Source organism: Neurospora hispaniola (genome assembly GCF_033458365.1).
Source record: "Neurospora hispaniola strain FGSC 10403 chromosome Unknown B0T23scaffold_1, whole genome shotgun sequence".
Classification (NCBI taxonomy): domain Eukaryota; kingdom Fungi; phylum Ascomycota; class Sordariomycetes; order Sordariales; family Sordariaceae; genus Neurospora; species Neurospora hispaniola.
This window is the reverse complement of record NW_026944406.1, coordinates 4,526,409-4,548,206: the sequence shown is the minus strand read 5'-3', so window position 1 is coordinate 4,548,206 and position 21,798 is coordinate 4,526,409. Positions and strand designations below refer to the sequence as shown.

Sequence of the window (21,798 nt, the reverse complement as noted above, 5' to 3'; positions counted from 1 at the left end):
TTTGAGTTCGATTAGGGTATTAGACGGATAAAAATCGGGTTCCGAGTTGCTGATTCGTATGTGGCGGAGGTGGTTTCTTGGGATTTGAGCGCGCCCAGGCTGTTTCTGCCTTTTCCAATCTTTTCGATGCCAGCGCTAATACCTAGGTACAATTAACGAATGTTTGAGGTCAGCAATTATGGTTTCCCCTGGGTTTCAAGTTTCACCCGCGGCCTCGAAACGAGCTGAAGCAGGCGCGCTCGAGGTCGTCAAGACAGAACATCAGTGGATGTTCTTGATTGCTGTGGTCAGCAACTGCCTGGGCAATTTTTGGCAGGTGGCTACCACTGGAACTAGTAAGTAGGTTGTTAGTGTCAAGTACCGTTAAAGGTATTGTGGTACGCTAAGGGTAGAGAGAGGGGTGCGTGTGCCGATTACTGTGTACCTCTAGGTTTTGTATCTGCTTAACAGAGCTCAAAGCTCGAGCCATCCGATACCTACCTCTAGATAGTGTTGTACATCCTGTCGAGCTGTAGTTTTACTGGCAGCAGCCATCCAAAATGATGGCTTCCAGTGCATTTCTCAATCACGGAAAACAGCAGTGTCGTTGGCCTTCCGCATACGGTACTTGTAGTCACATGAAGAGATATTGCTCACTTCGGCGAAGAGAAAATTGAGGTAGCGCAGATATGCTTTCTATACGTCGTCTAGATGTCAACAAAACCCGTCCTGGGCTGTCCTGCGCCAGCAGACATACATTGCAATCATGTGATTTGTCCCATTGCTTCGTCTACACGATGGCCAGCTATGGGCCTTTCCGTCGAACACGTCCCAGTGTTTCAGTGATAGCAACCCAAATGCAAGAATGCTTCATTACTGCCACTTATTCAATCGTTAGATACCAAATATGCCCCTACTTCACTAGACGCATCAGGCTCAATCATCCTGCCACCATCTTCTGTAACCACATGTCCTCTTATAACCACCTCATATCTCCAACATTTCTAGTTAACAAACTATCCCTCTACCCCGATTTTGTTGTGATAATCTTGCACGCGCGTGATTGGTTGCCAACAAGCCCAGCGCAAAGACTCGATGGCCGTGCATCTATCTGCCTGTCTATTCTCGGGCCTCATTCAAAGCGGCACACTTTATAACGAGCGGAAGAGGCCCGGCAGTTGCCCATGAGACGCTTAGTCAGTGTGGACGGCGTCAGCCTTGGCGCGGAGGCCGCTGGCGGTGGAGCCATTCTGGAAGTAACGGCCAAGGGTGGGGGCGAGGAAAGAGCGGAAGATGGTCTCGGCGCCCCTGTTGACATATAAGCTTGTCTTCTTGAAATTCTGGTAGAGTCGGGATACCACTTACTTGAAGGTAGGGAGAGAGAGCCAGAGGAGGAAAACAAACTTGAAGGTGAAGTAGAAGGGGAACCAGTAGACGACGCTGATCAAGCTCTCAATGACGCTATAGCCGTGTGGTTAGATGTTAAGCGCACCAAGTCAACATCAAGCGCAAAGCCAAAGTGGAATGCTTACGTGAAGAGAGAGAAAACAACCCAGTACTGTGAATGCGGTGGTTAGCATTGACACCATAGGCAAAGACCTCATCAGGCATATCCCGACTTACAGTGAGCCACTGGGTATCATCCTGCTTGGAAGCGGTAAAGAGGGCATTGAGCGAGTAGTATCCGGGGAGGACGAAGCCAGCGAGGTTGGTGAGGAGCTGGCCGCCGAGGTTGAAGATGATCAGGAAGAAGTAGAGAGCAACGAGACCGATGACGGCATAAGCCTTGGGAACGCCGGTGGTCTTCTCGAGGTTGTTGAGGGTAGGGTACTTGGACAGCTATTGAGGCAGGTTAGCTACGCAAAGCCCAACGACGCCGTGGCCGACATGTCTGCGATCCGGCTGCGGTTTACGCACCTCCTTATCGAGCTGGCCGATGTACTGCTGGGCGCGGTCCTGAGGCGAAGACATTTTGAGTGTTTGGTGCGGTAAGCGAGTCTATCGATCTAGAGCTAGCTGTGATGTTTCGACGTCAGCAAGATGCAAAGTTGAAGTTCAGGGGAAAATCTGAGTCGGAACTGGCGGGGAAGCTGAAGCTGTGACAAAGTGGGTTGGGCAGCCGGGAGGGCTGGGCCTAAAAATCGCAGCGTGCTCGGTGAACACCCGCACCACCGGCAGAGAGAAGGAGACGGGAAGCTGAGAGAAAATTGCTGACCTGGCTTTCGAATTCACCGAAACGATGCTGTGAAGTGCAATGTGTCGTCTGACCTTTTGCGGATAGGGGTGATGCTATCGTGGAAATGGCAGTTGGAGTGTGGGAACGGGTTGAAGTGGGCTGTGGGCTGTGGGCACAACGAACAATGACGATTGATACGTGTGCATTCAAAAGGGGATCATCCTGTTCTCAACCCGAAACTTGCCCTGCCCGTGGGGCCGCAAAGCTTCCTCCCGTTATCAACTGCATCTGACTGGTTCCAGAACCCAGTGACGCCACATCGGGAGCTGTTTGACTAGGATTGGTGGACGAGAATAAGGTCGAGGAACGGCCTGAGTGTACAGGTGATGAGTTTAATAATTTTTGGCCAAAGTTATCAACAGGTCCGATGGTGTAGTTGGTTATCACGTCAGTCTAACACACTGAAGGTCCCCAGATCGAGCCTGGGTCGGATCAACATGCAACTTCTTTTTTTTTGCCCGTTGCACATTCTAACAGTCTCTCATTGGCCTGATGCATCTCCTTCTGTGCCTCGCCTTCGCTGCGAACGGCTCGTTTTTCTCTCCTTTTTGATATTCTTCATCATCCTGATATAACCTTCTCTTAACATTTCATGGATCCACACAAGCAGCTTACCGTTTTGGTCGCTTCTTCCCGCTTCATGTAAACATTTACCATGGTCAAATGCGGCTAAACTGTATCCGTCCAATCTTCAATTGGGCATGGAGGTACGAAGATTTGGGTAGTAAGGAGAGTGCGTTACTCTCTCGAGGTTGCCTCGCCTGCTCTACTCACTTTGCGCTTTGATCTTTGAGACAGGCGGCCATGACAACTTGTGGACGTTTGAAGTTGAGCATCAGAACTCATGACATGGACCAACATGAAGCTTTTCGAAGCCCCGCGATACCTCTAGCGTTTTCGTGCAATCAGCTCCACCTCATGCGGGTGGGTGTCGGCCGCATGTGCAGCGCACTTCACATTTACTAAAGAAAAGTGTAATCCTCTGCCAGATGGCTCACCAGGAAAACAACCAGTTTGATCTCTCCAACGTATCTATGACCAATATCATTGAGGGAGAGACCAGTTTCCCCTCGTTCTGCGAGCGGTCAGACGCGAACATGCTTGCCAAGTCAATGCTGGCGCAGTCTCTAGTCAACAGAGTGAAGTAAAGTGTTTGTTCTGTGATCCTATGGCGGGATGACAACTCCTGTCAACCAGAAACGCAGCCAGACATACAATTCCAGGGCAGTAATTCATGGTGGAACGTCATGGTGTAGTGTACCGGATGTCTGGAGTGACTGGTTCGGAAAAGGCATAGTATGTCGATCAGGCACACATCTAGACTCTAGTGTGTAGCCCAGGAATGGGCAAAACATCAAGGAATTCAGTGGGAGCGGAATGCGCAGGTGTTCTGGTTCGTCAACTGCCCGAATTCCTCGAACAACAAAAGGAAAGTCAACACTGCAACAGTCTCGAACAGGCAAACGGCTAATCAGACGGCATTTTGGTCCCAAGCGGGTCTGCATGGAACGTGCGGGGGAGCAGCTAGCTGCCTTTGACTTGCAGTGGTTAAGTTCCCTGCCGCAGCCTCCAGTGGAACGTCGCTGCACGTCCATTGCAGTCACGGCAGCCCGTCCGCAAGGCCGCATTGAGGTACGTTCCTAGCGCTTTCATGTTTTGTTGATTCGTCTTTCTGTTCTCCGCTCTCCGATACAGACCTCCAAACAAAATGTGCGATTGACCATTGCCTGCAGCGTCGACATCGTCATTGAGTCTTCTTACTCGCGCATGCACGGCACTGTTACTCGCGACACGTTCCGCGGTGCGCTCCCAACCCCATATCCGTTACCTTTATTATTAGCCCCGGCCTGGCCGTGTTGGCATCCGCCAGGTTTGGAGTACTAGTCGCCGCCACCACCACCACCACCACCACCACCATTTATCCTTGTGTGTACTTGGGTTACCCAGCAGAGCTATCAGTCTGCACGCCTCGCCCGCCATACCATCACAACACGGGCGCTGATGGACTCAACCCACGGTACGCCCCTTCAAGTCTTCTACCGTCTTCTGTTTCCCCCATTCACGACATTGTCATCTTCCCATCCTGGCCTTCCCTCGGTCCCCAACGTATCTCGGCGCATACTTGTTACGCGACGCACCATAGCGGTATGCTTACTGCTTGTACAGACCCTCTTGCCCTCACGAAGGCGAAAAAGCGGCCTCGCTCTCAAGGCTCAACAGCTTCCATCCATAGCGCCGCTACACAACCAAATCTCGATCACGCGTTTACTGACGTGCCCGAAGTTTACCAATCTCAATGGATTCCAAACGACCACAGCCGAACCCGAGAACTTGGCCACCCGACCGCCCAGATGATACAGGACAACATGGTGCTGGCCTCCCAGTTGCACACTAGCCGCGAGTTCGCCATGGATTCACAGGTCAACGCTTCGATGCAGAACGTTCAATATCATGACAGCCACAGTATGAGCCGCCAGTCTTTGTCCGCCGACTCCTTTGCCGGAAACACCAGTTTTGTGGAGGACAGTCAGATGGTGGACCATGACGGCAACAACGACCACGGTTCCTACATCGGAATGACATCGCAATCTAAGGGAGGGTCACGCTCAAGTGCGAACAACGAAGTGGAAATGCGTCAGCTATATGTCGCCAATAGACACAGGAATCTTCAGGAGGTTGCAGAGGAGCTGCATGGCAACGAACGCGGTCCCCATTCAGAACGAACCCGCCAGGTTTTCGCAATGCTTTGGTACGTTGGTCACATGGGTAAATTTTGTCGAGACTGTGGGCTAACAAGACGACAGGATCAGTCAAGTCTGCTCAAAGGGCAAGGGATCGGTACCCAGAGGGAGGGTTTACGCCAACTACGCCTCCAGGTGTGCCACCGAGAGGATAACAGTTTTGAACCCTGCCAGTTTTGGAAAGCTTGTCCGGGTTCTTTTTCCAGGACTGAAAACTCGTCGCCTTGGTGTTCGAGGAGAGTCAAAATATCATTACGTCAACTTTCAGCTTCGAGAAGACCAGCCCGATGTGCGAGATGTCTCGACTCAACCTCAGGTTTCCCCAGCGGAGGAGCAGTTATTCTCCCAAACTTTCAAGTGAGCAACGACACCTGGACTTGAACGCTTTTTATCCTTGCTAATTCTCCAGTAGCACGGCACCGGACAATACAAGAGCCACCGAACGCCCTGTACTTCCCACGCCTGACCTGGGCCAGCAACCGGAGACCCGGGTGAGGCGGCCACCAGAATATGTTCACAGCCTGTACAATCAAGTCCAGGTAGCCAACATCGACCAGCTGAGCACGACGGCAACCAAGACAGTACAGAAGCTTTGTTTTGCCGCGGAAACCGAGGAGTCGTTCCAGCAGTCCGACCCTCTCGTCCTGCCAGGGATCGAGCCATTTCTACCCAAAAATACCGATCCGGACGCTGCCAAGTCGCTGACTGCGCTCTACAGGTCACACTGTACGTCTTTGGTAGAATGCATCCGGTATTGTAAAGAAAAGACTTTCTTCCACCTTTATACCTCATTCCAGGGTACTCTCACAATGCCGGTCCAGAAGCTCTTCAGCAACCCGGCTGTTGCACCTTGGATAGAGGAGTGCGATTTTGTTCTCTACCAGCGCATGATGCGCATTGTCTCGAGCTTGGTCCTACAAGTGGTTCCCAAGACAGTGCTCGATACGTTGAGAAATATAGCAGACAAGCTCGTCCCACACATTCGCGATTCCTTTCAAGGACAGCCTCCTCACGTTCTCAAGGCCAAAGAAGCACCAGCAACTCTATTCGCAGGCTTACTGGATAGGGTGCTCCGTGTCAACCTTACTGCTCATGCTGCCGCCAACATGCTGTCAAACCCAGCAAACCGCGACCTCATGTACGTGGAATGGATCAACATAATCAACCTAAGAAAGGTTGCCGAAAGTGTTCCGTTGAGGGGCATGGATGATGTTGTGAATCTCCTTCTCAGAGAGATGCGTGGCCTCTTAGACCCGGTCAATATTCCATGGGAAATCGAAGGCCTGACGCTACACGGAGAGATGGCAATGCGCAATGGTCGGCAACCCCAGGTAGGAGCCCCTGAGGAATCCACGGCCTCGAACGTTTTGGATCGGTGGGTGAGCTTTCTTCGCTCCCTACCTTCGCACTTCCCCTACGCATCACATACCGATATTGTCTGGTGTGTTCAGCGACTGGGCACAGCCGTAATGAGGGATATTACCCTAGGCCAGGGCAAGAGTTTTGGCTCTTGGTGGGTCACCAAGTGTTTTATCGATGAGATGATTCTCTTTGTGGCAGAATACGGTGGATTTCTCAAGCAAAAGTCGACACACGAGTATACCCTCCTTGTCTCACAGCAACAGGGCGCAAGCAACGAGGCAAGCAACGAGGCATCCAGATATAGAAGTGGAAGCGATGATTCCAGCGCATCTCGAATGTCCGAGTCGCAGCCAGATCGGGCTCGATTTCCGATGCCTGCATCGACGGCTACCCAACCGTCTGTCCACGACGACAGCGGTATAGGTATTCGGACACCCGATGAAGATTCTCCGATTCAAAAGTTTGGCTTCCAAACAACTACTGCGAACTCGCAGGATATTTTTGCCGGCACGGAACTGCAGGATGAGGACCATTTGGCAGATATCTAAGTGCTCGGTTGGCGACACAACGGGATAGGCTTTTGGGTTTATGCTCGATGTTTTTTCTTATTAGGAAGGGGGGCTTTAGCTGGCGGTTATACCTTGATGAATCTCTTTTTCTTCTACTATTTACATGACGATATGAAGCAATGAGGACAGAGGCTAGGATGTGCTGGGTTGTGCGGATAAGGCGTCATTCGCCACATGTTCTTTTCGTCGGACATCTGGGTCTGGTTTTCTGGGTCGGGGAGTCATGGCTATACCTGGGAAAGAGGAGTGTTTCGTTTGGGACTGGGTGTTCCAACGTTCATGTTCATTGTTACAATGTAGGGATACAGGGGACACCAAAGCGTCGGTTTCATCAGCAAAGGATCTAAAAAGAGGAGGCGTTATGCAAGCATTTACGTGTGGAAGTGGCGGGACGGCGTCTATCCATGAAGATACTCGAAATGAGCATTGATTTTTTTCATTTAGTTCGCACAAAAACGTTTGGTCTGTATCTTGTGTGCTTGGTTGTATTTAGATGCGTTGGAATGAAGTCAATTCCTTTGATTCTCGGAGTTTCAGGGCACCGACCACTGAATCATGACGGCCTTTACATAAGGTAATGATTAAGCTGCTACGTTGGTTGTGGGTGGGCGGGCTTGGCAACTTCCACGTTTCCATGCTTTGGTAGCACGTGAAAGCGTTACGAAAAACACTGCCTGTTTGGGAAATGATCTTATATACGAAACCCCTCCGTTGTCAACAAGCAGATTCTCCTCCGCCTTTTATAATCTTGGAGTCTAACCGGACCATAACCCTCGTATCTCATCGTCCGAGTATACCGGCAACTCCAGCTCGTTTCTCTCCTGGCTGTCGCTCGGACAACCTAGTACTATCGACGACCGGAGTTTTATTCCCGATTCGAACCAATTCTGAAGGCGCTGAAGACCCGGCGAACCACATTTTACAGTAGAAGCGTACAGTATGGCAGTCGAAAAGGAAAGCACTCTCAAGGTCGAGGGTGCATCGTTGTATACTAAATCATGGGAGGTACGTATCACGCAGCTTTCAGGCTTGAGCCGCCTCAACTCTCACTTACACGACAAAACGCCACACAGCCCGAAGGGCCAATCAAAGCGAAGCTTATCTTCATCCACGGATTCAGCGACCATATCAACCGATACTACGGCTTCTTCCCGTCACTCGCAGCGTGCGGAATTGCCGTTTACGGGTTCGACCAACGCGGCTGGGGACGCAGCGTCAAGAAGCCAGCCGACAGGGGCCTGACCGGGCCAACGTCCAGGGTCATCGCCGACATGGTGGCCTTTATCGAGCCGCACCTGTCCGATGCCCCCGGGGCGCCGCCCGTCTTCATCATGGGCCACTCCATGGGCGGCGGCCAGGTTCTCACGCTTGCCTGCGACGAGCAGTACCAGGACCGCATCGTCAGCCGAGTGCGCGGCTGGCTGCTCGAGAGCCCCTTCATCGGGTTTGCACCCGAGCTGAAACCCGGTTTCATCAAGGTGTACGGCGGCCGATTCGCGAGCAAGATTTTTCCACATCGGCAGATGGTCAACCAGATACCGCCTGAAGACCTGTCACGCGACCCGGAGGTTCAGAAGAGCATCGCGGCGGATGAGCTGCTCCATAACACCGGGACCTTGGAAGGTTTGTCGGGAATGCTGGACCGCACGGATGGCTTGACGCGGGGAACGATCAGGCCGGTTGGAGGAGAGAATACTAAGATCAAGGCGATCTGGCTTGGCCATGGTTCGAGTGATAAGGCGACAGATTATAATGCCAGCAAGCGGTATTATGATCGTGTTATTGCGAGCACGGTGAAAGATAGAATGTTCAAGCGGTATGAGGGGTGGTTTCATCAGTTGCATGCTGATGGTCCATGTAGTGAGGAGTTCTACAAGGATGTTGGCGATTGGATCTTGGAGAGGGGCGAGGATCCAGATTCGGGGAAGTTTGAGGCCAAGATTTGAAATGGAGCTTGTAAGAGTATATATGACAAAGAAATATATGGACTGCTTGACTTTAGGCTCCTGGGGACTACATAGCATCAGGTTGGTCAGAATCATCTACTATATCTATCCTACAACTTGCGACGACAGATGGTCCATTTTGTGGTGTTGGAGAAGTGCTCTTGGCCCGCCGTTACAAGCACAACATCACTTCCACTTCTACATCCCGCCAGCCAGCTAACATCGGGATCGCCTCGGCTTGAAGATCTTGAAACAGGTCGTAACCCTTCCGATTAACCCCGAGTTTGAACTGGGCTTGCCATTCAGCTTGAGCATTAGCCATATAAGTATGTGTAGAGCCCATTTTGACTTTCCCCTTTGCCTCCCCTTTTGCGATCCTTTCGAATCCGACCTTGGCAGTTCGAGTTGCTGTCCACTCCGGTGTGGGTGGTGGCTTCTTGGTTACTGCCCTGAACCCTGATGATGTCCACCATAACCGACGTTATCAGTATCATCCAGTCAAGATGACGACCCTCTTTTCCAGACTCCAAGCCCATACTTACACACACAGATTTGCATCTGCGCTTTCCCATCAACTACGATGCTGATGGGATCTGGCATCTACCCTTCCAGCATGAGGGCAACGAGTCAACAGTGTCGAATTGACCAACCCGATACGGAAACACAAGGAAACACGATGACGGCGTACCAGCGCTCTGAACCCCCCGGGGCAGCCCCGTTGTCCAGGCAAACCGCATGCCGATGCCCCTCTGATATGGAAATGTCGCTCGCGTGCAGGGCAACGCGAGTGAACAATACGTACACAGGACTCAGGTACGGACAATGCAACGTGTGGAAACGAATGGTTCAGGAGAACTTAAGTGTCTTCGCTTCCGATCGCGCCTTGAGCGCCACCTAACAGAGCGATTCACTACCTTACTAATCTACCTCCCGTTGGTTGTTGTGATCAATCGACACAACCGGCTTTCTTTGTTTTCTTTTCCGGGAGGCCTCACCCAACCAACCTCTTATCGGTTAATTGTTGATCGGCCGGCGACTTTCCAATGGACTCAGTCCCCCAGGTAGGGCACCGCCTCCCCTGTAACCAACAAGAATTACTTACCTCTATTGGATCCATGCCGACAAAACTTCCCTTGAGAAATCAGCGCGACTTCCACGTCCGCGACTTGGCAAGCTCAACAAGAATTGTGGCCTCCTATCCACTTACGGGTATTGATTGACCGCCGTCTCATACGACCTTCGGAGGTTCAGCCCTTTATCCTAGAGATATATGTTACCCCATGCATCCTTTGCAATTCGTTGCCCTTCACTTGTAAATACCGCGCGTCCTACGTCCTCCCACCAACACCCCACGTACCAACCGAAACCTTTTTCGAGTTTAGTAGGCCGCGATCTGGTCGAGGCGGCACCTTAACCTTCACCATGGAGCCCGATCTTTCGCACAGCATTTCGCATCACCCGCACGCCTTCAGAACACAATCTCAGTCGGCAAGCTCGATATCGCTCCCGCATACACATTCCCATCATCGACACCCCCACCATCACCATAATCATCAGCATCAGATGGGCGGGTCTGAAGCAGCAGCCAGTAGTACCGGATGTGAAGCTACGGATGGAGACGACCACGGCGTAACCAGGCACCGCGACGTCGAAGTGGAGAGCCAGCGAACCGGTCGCCTCCCGCTCGTCAGCGCTGAGCACGATCCCTACGGGCTATCGCAGCGATACAAGACCCCCTCGGAGCTAGCAGCCATCAAGGCAAACACGTCTAGGAAGCGCGATGCCGCTCGGTCCGACTCCGATTCCGTGGGCGCTGCCAGCACGGGCATGGGTGGGGCTTTAGGGTCCGGGCCTGGCTCCAAGGGACACGGACACGGGTCAAAGTGGAGACCGCCCATGGGCCGCTCTGCTTTGCAAGCCCGCCGCGTCCGGGGTTTCTACGAGGCCCAGAACGAGACCATCGAGCGCATGCTCAAGAGCGTGGAAGAGCATGTCGCCGAGGCGCGCCAGGAGCAGGGAGATGATCACCTGAAGTTCCAGATTGCAGTCTGGGGCTCGCTGGTCGCCAACGTCATTCTGACGGTGCTCCAACTCTACGCAGCCATTTCTTCGGGCTCGCTTTCGCTCTTCACCACCATGGCGGACGCCATCTTCGACCCGCTCAGCAACGTGACTTTGATCCTGACCAACCGGGCCGTGAAACGGGTTGACCCTGCTCGTTTCCCTTCGGGCAAGGCCCGGCTCGAGACGGTTGGCAACATCACCTTCTGCTTTATCATGACGGCCGTCTCAGTCGTGCTCATTGCTTTCAGCGCGCAGGACCTGGCGAAGCACGACAAGGAGGCGGGTACCAAGGATTTTCATCTGCCCTCGGTTATCGCCGTGTGCGTCGCCTTCGCCACCAAGTTCTCGCTCTTTTTGTATACCTGGTCGCTGAAAGACAAGTACAGCCAGGTGCGCATCCTCTGGCAGGATCATCGCAACGACCTGCTCGTCAACGGCTTTGGTATCCTCACCTCGGTCGGCGGCGCCAAGCTGGTGTGGTGGCTCGACCCGGCAGGCGCCATTTTCTTGAGCGTGATTATCACGGCCATCTGGCTGCGCACCGCCTTCACCGAGTTCTTGTTGTTGGTGGGCGTTACGGCTAGCGTCGAGATCCAGCAACTGATTACCTATGTGTGCGTTACGCACTCGCCTTTGATCAAGCAGATCGATACGGTGAGGGCATACCACTCGGGCCCGAGGCTGATTGCGGAGGTCGATGTGGTCATGGACCCGGATGCAAGCCTAATGGAGACGCATGATGTCGCGGAGGAGTTACAGATAAAGCTGGAGAGCTTGCCGGATGTGGAGAGGGCGTATGTCCATGTTGATTACGAGACTACGCATAAGCCGGAGCATGCTTACAAAAAGGACTTGTAGGTGTTTGGTTTGTCTTGTGTATGAAGGTGAGCTTGGGCACAGCTGTTTCTTGTTTTAGCAATGAAGAGCGTGACGATGCTCACGTTGGGCTACTTTAACGATCATTGACATATGTTCTGAGATGTAATGGGTTATCATGTATTACTGCTTGTTTAAATACCATCTACTCGCCTCTGGTGCCTTCACAACTGCTGCCAAGTGTCCTTGAATAACCACAATGTGATCCGCCGTCATTCTTGTTCCCCTCTCCTCGCGAATCGTTGTTAATTGTTAGTGAAGAGCCATGGCTCGTCGGCCTGTTGGATGCCTTTGTTGCGAACTGAAATCGAAAGAGATGAAAACTGTGCTGCGAGTAAGATGGCTCAGCCATAACGACACGAGCTGTTTGCGAATAAAATGAAGACGACAGAATCTCATTCGTATTTCAGAAAGGCTGTCGTTGTAATTGGACATGCAGAGTGAGTTGGTCAATGTTCTAGAGCTTCTCCTCGTTCTGGATCAGGGGGAAAGCTTCGGGTTAGGCTATTCTTCCTCGTAAGGCTCGGATCTAATGCTACAAGTCCCAGCGGTGTCAATCAAATGTTGTCTGTAACCCACCACTGAGAAGCTCGTCGAGGGAAGAATCGGGCATGCGTAGATAGGACTGAGACCTGTTCCTACTTGGAAGGCAAGCTGTCTACATACCACAGTAAGTGTTTGTGGTCCCTTGAGTGCAACCCTATCGTATAAATTCGGGCCGTCCGTTTTAGGTTCCATGGAAATCAGACACAATCTGTAAGTATACTTACTGCCCGAATATGTGCATGTAAACCCGGGGAAAAGAGTGGGAAGACGTGTTGCTACCCCGGAACACTGTAGATTCGATCCTCCCTCTGCCCTATCTTTTCAAGGGCGCTGGAGGGTGTGGATGTTCAAATCACCATCTTGCATACGATTTCTGGAGAGCATGAATGTCGCAGTAAGTATGCTTATACCTAGACTGTATACACTACCTGGTTTCCAGGGAACCTAAAAACGGATAGCCTGAGTCTTTGCGGTACATTCTTATGCCAGCAAAAAGGAGTGGGGGAAGTGCCACCATCCCCCCGGAGTACCTACTGTACATTTGATTTCTGTGGAGCTCTCTCTTTTCCCACCATCTTTTTTTTTCTCTCTCACATAGGGCGCTGGAGAATGGAGACATTCAAAAGCATTGTTTTGCATAGAATTTCTAGCGGGCAAAGATGTTGTGGTACACTTCGAACTTACCTACAGACTATGCCTGTTTTCCCCAAGGAACCTAGAAACGGATGGCCCGAGTTTGTACAGTATTTGCCTTCGAAAGCAGAATTCTGCTCATTGGTTGCTTAAAGGGTTGACACTTGACAGGTCGTGCCCAATCATGACAGCTGCTGCGGGGAGAGCTAGGCAGGCACAACAAGAGCCCTGGCTAAGTGGTGCGGGGATGGATCAGATGTGAATTGATGCGGGGTATGTAGCTCATGTACGACACCGTAGGGCAAATTAAGTGTCAGCGATGGTCGACCTTATCGAGTGGAGGGCAAAACAGTAGAACTGTTATCGAGGTCCTGTCAATCTGTTTGACCCGTGTAACGACGAAGAGTGTATCTCACTGTATAATATATCACAAAAAAAGATGGTGAGTGGGCGGCATCAGGCAGGCTCGCAGCTTGACGGTTTTCGCCTCACTGGGCACTGGGCAAACTAGGCTATGAGTGGCAGTGGAAGGACGGAAGCGGTCTGAACCTGGCACTCCAAGATGCCGAAGGTGTTCATGGTGATGAAAAGTTATTTGATCAATAAGGGCGAAGACTTTTAATTTGTAGGACTATCCATGGGGTAATACTGCATAATGCAAGCCAATTCCCTTTCAGAGATGCTGGATGCAAACGCCATGTATCACCAGCAGCGAGACATTCACAACGGCTCTTGGCATCCAATTGTGTCGAACTGTGTTCTTCCTATCATCGAGGATGCCCAACCGCGGCCTGTCATGATTGTTCACGGAGGAGCTGACGACTGCCCATATCGAGATGGGAGGTCGTTGTGTTGCCCTTGATGCTTTGGGCCACAGGTCAACATGCATTGATGCCGTGAGGCTCAGGGTCCACAGCCTGTCGGAGCATCAGGAGCTCTCGCTGATAGATATGATATCGATGGGGAGTCATAGCCGAGCGGTCGTCTCTTTTGCCCAAAGGTTTACAGCCCGGGTCATCTTCATCGACATCGGCCGTTGTTCCATTCAACTGTCGCCAGAATAATGGGCCCGCTCTGAATGGAGCTCTCGCGCTGCGACTGGGACGCAATTGACAATGGCGTTGAAGCGACGGAGGGAATGCCATTGCGCTATCACAAGCCAGGGGGAGGAGAGGCGGAGGTGGTATCAAGGTTCTCGCCCGGGTGGTTGGAAGAAGAAAGAAAGGAAGAGGCCCAAGGAGAGACCCTTGCAGCAGTGACTCCAGTCATCTCTTCGTTCAGTTGCCGAAGAGTCCACTTCTCATCCTCAATCCCAATGCGCACCGTGATCGGGGCAGCCTAACCCGAGGGACTGGAGGCACCGAAAAGGGTCCGGGTCTGCGCAGCGTAGCTGGGCAAGCTACTTACCCCTCGCAGCAATGTTGCCCCGCCTGATGATGGCATTGAGTGCGCAATGCACTGTGTAGGTACGTACCTGCTTCAGTTTCTCGTCCCAGCGCTTCCCTTCCACTTCCCGCCTTTCCACCAGGCCAGCCAGACGAGATGGAGGTGGAATCCAAGCTCCCAGTCGTCAGATCATCATGCTTGGGGCTCTCTCGTCTGTGCCTTACTCCCACCTACCTCTTCGACCATCTCGGCCATCCCAGATTAACCTTGCAACTTCTTGACCTTGCCACACTGCAGCCTCCTCCGACTGACTGTCCACTGCTTGTACACTACCTAGTATTCTGATATCTTCCGTCCGTATCGATCACAGGCTTGTCGCCAAAGTTCATTTACTTATAAAACCGCCTGGCGTGCGCTCCACATTTGTGTGATTGCTCCGTCCTTCTCTTCTTCTCAAGCGTCAGCAAGTACCAAGCAAGCACCAAGCCGACTTTTGAATATTTGCTATCTTTCCTTTTTGGCCATTTTCCGCCCTCAAAGTCCAACGGCCGCAACTCGAATTTTGTGATTGTCAAGATGGCGATCACCAAAGGAGAGGATGTTTATGCTAGTGTAAGTCTACTCCTCTTTGTGATCCCATTCTTCTCTTCTTCCCCCCTCCCCCGCGCATTGTCTGTGTCATGAGGCTGGCGGTACTTGGTAGTTCTATGAATTGTTGCATTGTCCAATGGCAGTCTCTGCCTGCAGTACGCCTGCCGCAACCAGACTCAGACACTCTCCGCGAAGAATCGCAACAACTGACATGTCCCTTTCGAATAGCTTCTCTTGAATGACGCATACCTTCCCGGTGCTCTGGTTCTTGCGCACTCGCTGCGTGATTCCGGCACCCACAAGAAGCTCGCTATCTTGATCACCCCCGAAAATATCTCCAATGAGGTTGTGGAACAGCTTCAAGTAAGCCTGTCCACCACAGTCCGACTTCAATCTCCAAGCAAAACGCATGGCTAACTCCCGACAAGACCGTTTACGACTATGTCATTCCCGTCGAAACCATTCAAAATGACCGACCGGCTAACCTGTTCCTCATGAACCGCCCTGACCTGCACTCGGCCTTCACCAAGATCAACCTCTGGAAGCAGACCCAGTTCCGCAAAATCGTCTATATCGATGCCGACGTTGTTGCTTACAGAGCTCCCGATGAACTCTTCGACCTTCCTCACGCCTTCTCCGCCGCTCCCGATATCGGTTGGCCCGACCTATTCAACACTGGTGTCATGGTCTTGTCTCCCAACATGGGTGATTACTACGCCATGTTGGCTATGGCCGAGAGGGGAATTTCTTTCGACGGTGCCGACCAGGGCCTCTTGAACATGCATTTCAGGAACACCTATAACCGCCTCAGCTTCACCTACAATGTCACGCCCTCCGCCCACTACCAGTACATCCCGGCCTACAAGCACTTTCAATCGAGCATCAATTTGCTTCACTTCATTGGCTCAGAGAAACCGTGGGTTCAGGGTCGCACCCAGACCACCGGGAGCAGCACCTACGACGAGATGATCGGTAGATGGTGGGCTGTTTATGATCGCCACTACCGCGGCAACGTGAGTATCCGAACCGCTTCCCAGACGATCCATCTGTCAATCAACGATATACTGACTTGACTCACTAGTCGAACAAGACTACCGACGTTGTCCAGAAGTTCGTAAAGGGTGAGCAACAACAACAACAACAACAACAACAACAACAACAACAACAGCGCAACGTTTCTTTCCAACTCCCTCCCAGCCAGAGCCATAAGACGCAGAGCCACCAAACGCAGAGCCAGTATACCCATAGCACCTACACCAGTCACGGAGCATCCTGGGATGCTTCAAGACACTCTCCTCCGGCTGGCTCCAAGCCAGAAGCTGCCAACTTCCCACAGACGCACTATACGATGTCCTCCAACACTCAACAGTTCGTCCCACCTGCGCGGTATCCCAGTCCGCCCAAGGATATGTGGTACAAGGTGCCCGAGGCGGCGCCCACTCAAAAGCCCGCCCCAATCTTCCCCTGGGAGAAACAAGCACCCGAACCCACTAGGGTTTTCCCGGAACCACCTCCTGAGCAGGGAAAGCTCTCGGTTGCGTCAACTGCGACGCCGTCCGCTGCGGCGTCAGCTACAGCATCGCCCACCCTTGAGCCGAAGAGCGAGGCTGTCACCCCAACAACCCCCGCAAGTGCTAACGCCTGGACCTCTTTCACAACTAGAGGAAATGCGTGGGATGATGTACCCGAAATCAACCGCTATGTGGACGCTTTGCAGAAGCACCGCCGCTCCGGAAGCAAGGGCTCAGCAGCGGCCACGTCAAGACCGACCAGTCCTGGTCGCGCTCAGAGCAGATCTAGGAAGAGCTCTAGGGTGACTGACTTCCCGACTGAGGATGACCGTCCAAGTCTTCCTGTCACCCCCGCGCCCATCCAAGGACCGAGATCCTCGAGAGGTGAGAATGAGCGGCAGTTCCCTGCTGCCGCCGGCGTACCAGCGCAATCCGAATGGGTATGTATACATGCATGCATAAGAAGTTGCTAATATCCAGCAGCCTCTGACACCCTTGTGGTTTGGCTAACAGAAATGATGATTGCAGAATCCCGCAGTCCAGCTTGAGAAGCTGGCGATACACCAGCAAGAAACGTTGCAGAAGCTCGGTGAGCGTCCTGCTTTTGGTGGATTAGCAATTGGGACAGCGGGTAAAGAGATCCCGGCTCGCGCACTTCCCTTTGGGTCCGAAGATGCAAGATCGCCAACTTATGTTACCCAGTACCCGTCGGTGCTTAGTCCGAAGCCCTTGAGAGCGAACACAACCGGAACGAACTCGGTACGCAGAATCTTGACGATTGACGAAGAGGGAGGGGACGTGCCGCTGACGACTACCGAGAAAAAGACCCCGAGCCCGCTGCCGACGCAGCCAAGCGTGACCACCGCCCCACCGAGCTATCAGGGACCAGGTGTGGCTTTTGAGAAAGGGGAAGACTTCCCGACTCATGAGACGCCTGCGCTTCCGACGGAGGAGGAGAGAGATGTCCTTGAGACGTAGTCAACGACATCATCCTACAATCAGGTACAAACCACGCATCGTTGGCTTGACTGCTGATAATCGAAACTCAGTGTACAACTTCCATGGGGGTGTATTCTTACCGGTGTACAAAAGCTCAAAACTGGCGGATCTCAAAAGGACTTCTGTGATGGGGTGGTACTGGAACTGGAAAGGCGTGGCGATTCTCTTTTTAGTTGACACTGGCTGTGTGAAATGGGGGATCAACTTGAATGTGTGCATCGAAGGAAGGCTTCTGCTCGTCAATGCTGGACACAAAGGAACCCGGTGAATGAAGTTATGCTTGAAAGGGTTCAAAGTTTGGGAATAGCGACTTTCGGGCTTGGTTGCGGCATTCTGTTTCCTTATACCTCTCTGTTTTTATGCTCATGATCAAATGATAGACTTGTGCTTCCTTTTCAGCCCACTTTTAACAGGATCTATGTGTACTCATCAATGTCTTAGATTCCAACAAGTCCGACTAAGTCGATCCATGCTGTTCATTGCTGCCATGCTTGTGCGATATTCCTTCCCTCGGCGAACCCCACTGTTGTGCCTCAGCGTGGCTGGCTTGCTGGATATGAGTGGGGCGAACATCAGGGGTAAGTAAACAAACCAACTGTGATGCCAAGAATGAACGACCATACTTGTACTTCACCGTTGGCTTCAACCCCCTACAAACACCCAATGACTTCTGTTTCCCGTTTCAAGATCACTCGTCCTGCCTCCTAATTATTACCTTGCTTCCCTCAAAAAAAAAAAAAAAAACATTCTAGCTACCCAGCCGCACCACAAAGAGCCGACACTGCCTTACTGCACACTCCCATACCCTTGCTTGCACTGCTTGCCCAGCGCCGTGCTCCCACTGCGCATATAGCAGATTTTCGCTTTCGTGCATTCTTCCGTCTCACATTTCTTACTCTTGGCGCTACTCTTCCCCTGATACTGCGTAAACAGCTCAGCAAGCGTCCTGTTCCGCTCCATCGCCTCCGTCACCCCATGCCAGAACGTGGCATTAAGCGGTGCGTCGCTCGGCCAGTTGACCGCCGGCCCATAGGTAGCACGAGTTGAGTACTCTAGTTTGAAGACCGGTCCTTCTCCTTGTCCTCCGTCTCCTTCTCCGTCAACGGATGATGAAAGATTGGTATAACTCCCAACATCACTGTAGAACGTAAAGGCCTCCATAACCTCCCAACTGCCCGTGTCCACCTCATACATCCTATACCCGCTATTCAAGTTCTGCAACGGTGTCAAACTGGGACCGACCCAGCCCGTCACCAGCGCTTCTTCTTTAGTTTGCGCCGTGCCGTTGTTACGGTAGTATATTGTGGCCTGGTCTTCATGCGAGTGCCCAAAGAAAATATTCGCAATCACATGGGGCGAGTACCTTTCCACAATCTGGTAAAAGTAATCCGCACTATTTGGGAGAGCGCTCCCGCCGTCCCAGCCGGTAGGAATGTGCGCCACGATCCAAACGCGCTGGCCGGCGTCTTCGGCGGCTTGGAGTTCGGTGACCAGGAAAGAAAACATGCCGCTGTAGTCGGGGTTGGTGGCATTTAAAAGGGCGAACGGGTTGTGCTGGTAGTAGAGGTCGCTGTTGAGGGTGATTATTTTCAGGTTTGGGTGGTGGGGAGGGGAGACGGCGTAGGCGGCGTAGTGGGTAGAGGCTTGTTGGGCGACGGAAGAGGGGAGCCAATTGTAGTGCGCCCAGAGGGAGGAGACGTGGGCGTAGTTCCAGGAGAATTGAGAGCCTAGGGTGGAATTGTTGTCGATGGCGTGAGGGGCTTCGTAGTCGGCTGGGGTTGTGTCGTGGTTCTAGGTGGCATTGGGTGGTGAGTTTCATGCAGATTCAGTATACATAGAATGGACTTCAACGGTTACGAGTTGAACGTACCCCTAGAGCAGTATAGATAGGTCCGCCGATATAGGCCTTGAAAGCCTCCCAGATGGCAACTTCGGTGGCCTCGACGTAGGCGCGCGACGCCTGGTTCTCATCGTCGTGGGCGATCAAGTCTCCTGTGTAGAGTGAGAAGGCGGGTGGGTTCTTCGCGGAAGTGCCCGTCAAGGGACCAATGGATTGCAGAGCGGCCAGGGCGAGGTAGAAAGGGGAGTCGCATTTGTAGTAGCCAAAAAGAGGAGCCGATACGGAGATCTCGGGGACCGTACCGTTTGAGGGTGGTTCAGAGTATCTACAGCACATGTAGGATGTGCAGTTCGCTTCAGATCCGACGCTGTATCGAGGGTCTAAAGGTGGTTAGCATAATGGCCAACCTAAAAATGATTCAGCAGGCCGCCTCACCAAGATGTAGATCTGATAGGTGTAACACCTTGACCTTCTTCCCACTCCGACGAGGCTCAGCAGGCTTCTTAGGCTTGGGCTTGGGGAATACGGCCTTGACGGAAGTCACAGTGGGATACTCGCAGACATTCTTGTGAAGATACGAGCAGATGTACTTTCCATCAAGTCCCGCTACATCGGCCTTTGCGAGTATCTGTGCCCACGAAGCGCCGGAACCGTTGGGACCATATGTGAGTTCGCAACTGCTGTATGTGCTGAACTTGAGCGAGTGACATAGCGACACCATGCCGCTTGGAAAGTGAGTGGGAGCCAATCTTGCTACCATCTGGCCCACCGCCAGAGCGGCAATGCACTTGGAGCATGTATTCGATCCTCCGGTATTGTTGCTCTTGAAGATTCGCGAAACCTCAGAGACAGCTGCTGACGCGATAGCTTCCCCAGTGGCATCTGAGATATTGGCGATGGGCTGAGGAAAGATCACCGGGTCATCATTAGAATCCGGGACGTGCTTTGGGTCCGTAAGATTGAATGGGAAAGTGATATTCAGAACAGGATCGTATAAGACGGGTTGCGGCTGGTTTGTTGGACCTGGCTTGACTGAGACGCGGATATAAGAGTTAGAGAATGGCTTTTGGTCATCGGGATAAGGCATTCATCATGTCATTCTCACCATAGTAGCTTGAGAACACTGAAGTTGGGAAAGCGGCAGGAACAGTGAAAACAGTTACAGAGCCGGGATAAGTGACATCGTCTGGATGGTATGTGGAAGGTTGTTTGGGATGCGCAAAGGCCAGCGCAACGGCCATCGCCATCACAGCGCACCAGAGGAGACCCATCATGGTGGTTGACCGTGAGAACCAGAAAGCTGCTCGGAGCTCAGATCGAGAGAGACTGACCGAAGAGCTCTGAGTGTATTTATCTTGGGAAGTTGATACTCCACCGACTGGAAAGTGGCATCCACGTCTTTTATGTGACGGGAGGCTGGAGAAAATTTGTAGCTTTCATGGGCATTGAATGCAACAAAATCTACCTCCAACCGAAATAGGAAGTTCGTTTTCTCAAGTGTAGATCCACAGATTTCGACTTGGTTAGCATCGGGGTACTGAGGTGGTACCGGCTGTCCGGACCCCCCTCAGTCTGTGATAACGACCCCTGATCAGTGACGTAAGTGTACCTCGCTCCTTATCACTGCCGTGTGTGTTCCATGGGACAGCACGGTGCCCAAGAAGAAGCTGGGAAAGCTTACTGCCGACCAGCACGTTCAAAATTGGCAGTATCCAATTGGGCGTGAGTGTCGAATATAGTCCGCAAACCTTCGACCTCCGAGTGTCCAGCCTCCAGCACTGTGTTTGCCCAGAGTAGCTTCTTAGAGGCGGAACTTGAATCACAGTGGGTTAGCTCGACAAAGTAAGACAGGGTGGCATATAGGTGAAGCACGGCATTGAAAGACAGTCGCGATGTTGAACCTCCGAGCTCGTGTTCGCAAGTTAACATGAAGGGTATTTCTCGAGGACGACGCTGCTCTCGAATTACGTGGCTCATTGTGTTGATGCGCAGCACGATATGAAAGTCTCGAGTGAATATCGCCATGGACGATACCGCGTCCTCGTCACTTCCAGGCCGACACCAACCCACCAAAACCTTTGACTGACGTGAGAAGCATCCTCTGTCAGATACACACCGGTGACTGGCCTCGACGACTTTGCCCGACCGCTTGGGGAATTGGTACAAGGTACGCCCGAGTGCTTGATCAATTGCGACCATGTTGATGGGTCTTCCATGCGATGTCAAGGGAAATTCTGTTCAGCAAGGAGAATGGACAATAGATGGTCCTGCAAAGACCCAGCCTCTGCCGCGGTCATTCATCTGATCTCGGGGCTGCGAGACGTTTCGGATGGAAACAAAGTGGGCCTAGATATTGTCTCTGCCTTGAATAAGCGGTTGAATAGGCGTGATAGGATATGGATTAAGACAAGTGTCAGTGGAGGTTCAAATGTGAATTGCGAAGCCATACTCTTTTCCTCCTTTCTGTCTTTTGCTCTTCCAAACTCATCCAACTTTGGGATTGAACGTTCATAACAGAG

At 52.2% G+C, this 21,798-nt stretch overlaps 7 protein-coding genes and 1 non-coding gene across 8 annotated transcripts; 5 read left to right on the top strand and 3 right to left on the bottom strand.

Moving 5' to 3' along the window:
• Positions 1-1,172: 1,172 nt before the first annotated feature.
• Positions 1,173-1,950, bottom strand: B0T23DRAFT_401390 (TB2/DP1, HVA22 family-domain-containing protein; the record flags this gene model as incomplete). Its single annotated transcript, XM_062838583.1, has 5 exons — positions 1,173-1,287; positions 1,345-1,440; positions 1,512-1,537; positions 1,603-1,818; positions 1,897-1,950. 5 exons carry the CDS (start codon positions 1,948-1,950, stop codon positions 1,173-1,175), a joined length of 507 nt encoding a protein of 168 aa, XP_062697510.1.
• A 626-nt stretch (positions 1,951-2,576) lies between these two features.
• On the top strand, positions 2,577-2,650 carry B0T23DRAFT_t44. Its single transcript has one exon. It is a non-coding gene; the product is annotated as a tRNA-Val (tRNA).
• A 741-nt stretch (positions 2,651-3,391) lies between these two features.
• Positions 3,392-6,866, top strand: B0T23DRAFT_309304 (uncharacterized protein; the record flags this gene model as incomplete). Its single annotated transcript, XM_062834512.1, has 7 exons — positions 3,392-3,511; positions 3,551-3,608; positions 3,761-3,794; positions 3,949-4,016; positions 4,382-4,964; positions 5,020-5,313; positions 5,369-6,866. 7 exons carry the CDS (start codon positions 3,392-3,394, stop codon positions 6,864-6,866), a joined length of 2,655 nt encoding a protein of 884 aa, XP_062697509.1.
• Positions 6,867-7,615: 749 nt separating this feature from the next.
• Positions 7,616-8,932, top strand: B0T23DRAFT_330387 (Alpha/Beta hydrolase protein). Its single transcript, XM_062835709.1, has 2 exons — positions 7,616-7,892; positions 7,961-8,932. The coding sequence occupies exons 1-2, from the start codon at positions 7,827-7,829 to the stop codon at positions 8,831-8,833; spliced, it is 939 nt and encodes a 312-aa protein (XP_062697508.1). The 5' UTR covers positions 7,616-7,826; the 3' UTR covers positions 8,834-8,932.
• A 1,061-nt stretch (positions 8,933-9,993) lies between these two features.
• B0T23DRAFT_28220 (uncharacterized protein) lies at positions 9,994-11,837 on the top strand. Its single transcript, XM_062834241.1, has one exon. The coding sequence runs from the start codon at positions 10,256-10,258 to the stop codon at positions 11,753-11,755; it is 1,500 nt and encodes a 499-aa protein (XP_062697507.1). The 5' UTR covers positions 9,994-10,255; the 3' UTR covers positions 11,756-11,837.
• A 3,077-nt stretch (positions 11,838-14,914) lies between these two features.
• On the top strand, positions 14,915-17,418 carry B0T23DRAFT_392420 (nucleotide-diphospho-sugar transferase; the record flags this gene model as incomplete). Its single annotated transcript, XM_062838001.1, has 5 exons — positions 14,915-14,950; positions 15,158-15,292; positions 15,358-15,942; positions 16,011-16,880; positions 16,969-17,418. The coding sequence occupies 5 exons, from the start codon at positions 14,915-14,917 to the stop codon at positions 17,416-17,418; spliced, it is 2,076 nt and encodes a 691-aa protein (XP_062697506.1).
• A 724-nt stretch (positions 17,419-18,142) lies between these two features.
• Positions 18,143-20,754, bottom strand: B0T23DRAFT_28140 (Metallo-dependent phosphatase-like protein). Its single transcript, XM_062834237.1, has 4 exons — positions 20,385-20,754; positions 19,715-20,311; positions 19,310-19,659; positions 18,143-19,230 (listed from the first exon to the last, which is right to left on the bottom strand). The coding sequence occupies exons 1-4, from the start codon at positions 20,551-20,553 to the stop codon at positions 18,226-18,228; spliced, it is 2,121 nt and encodes a 706-aa protein (XP_062697505.1). The 5' UTR covers positions 20,554-20,754; the 3' UTR covers positions 18,143-18,225.
• B0T23DRAFT_28132 (uncharacterized protein) lies at positions 20,662-21,674 on the bottom strand. The gene has a single exon (XM_062834235.1). It carries the CDS (start codon positions 21,476-21,478, stop codon positions 20,957-20,959), a length of 522 nt encoding a protein of 173 aa, XP_062697504.1. The 5' UTR covers positions 21,479-21,674; the 3' UTR covers positions 20,662-20,956.
• Between the last annotated feature and the right edge of the window lie 124 nt (positions 21,675-21,798).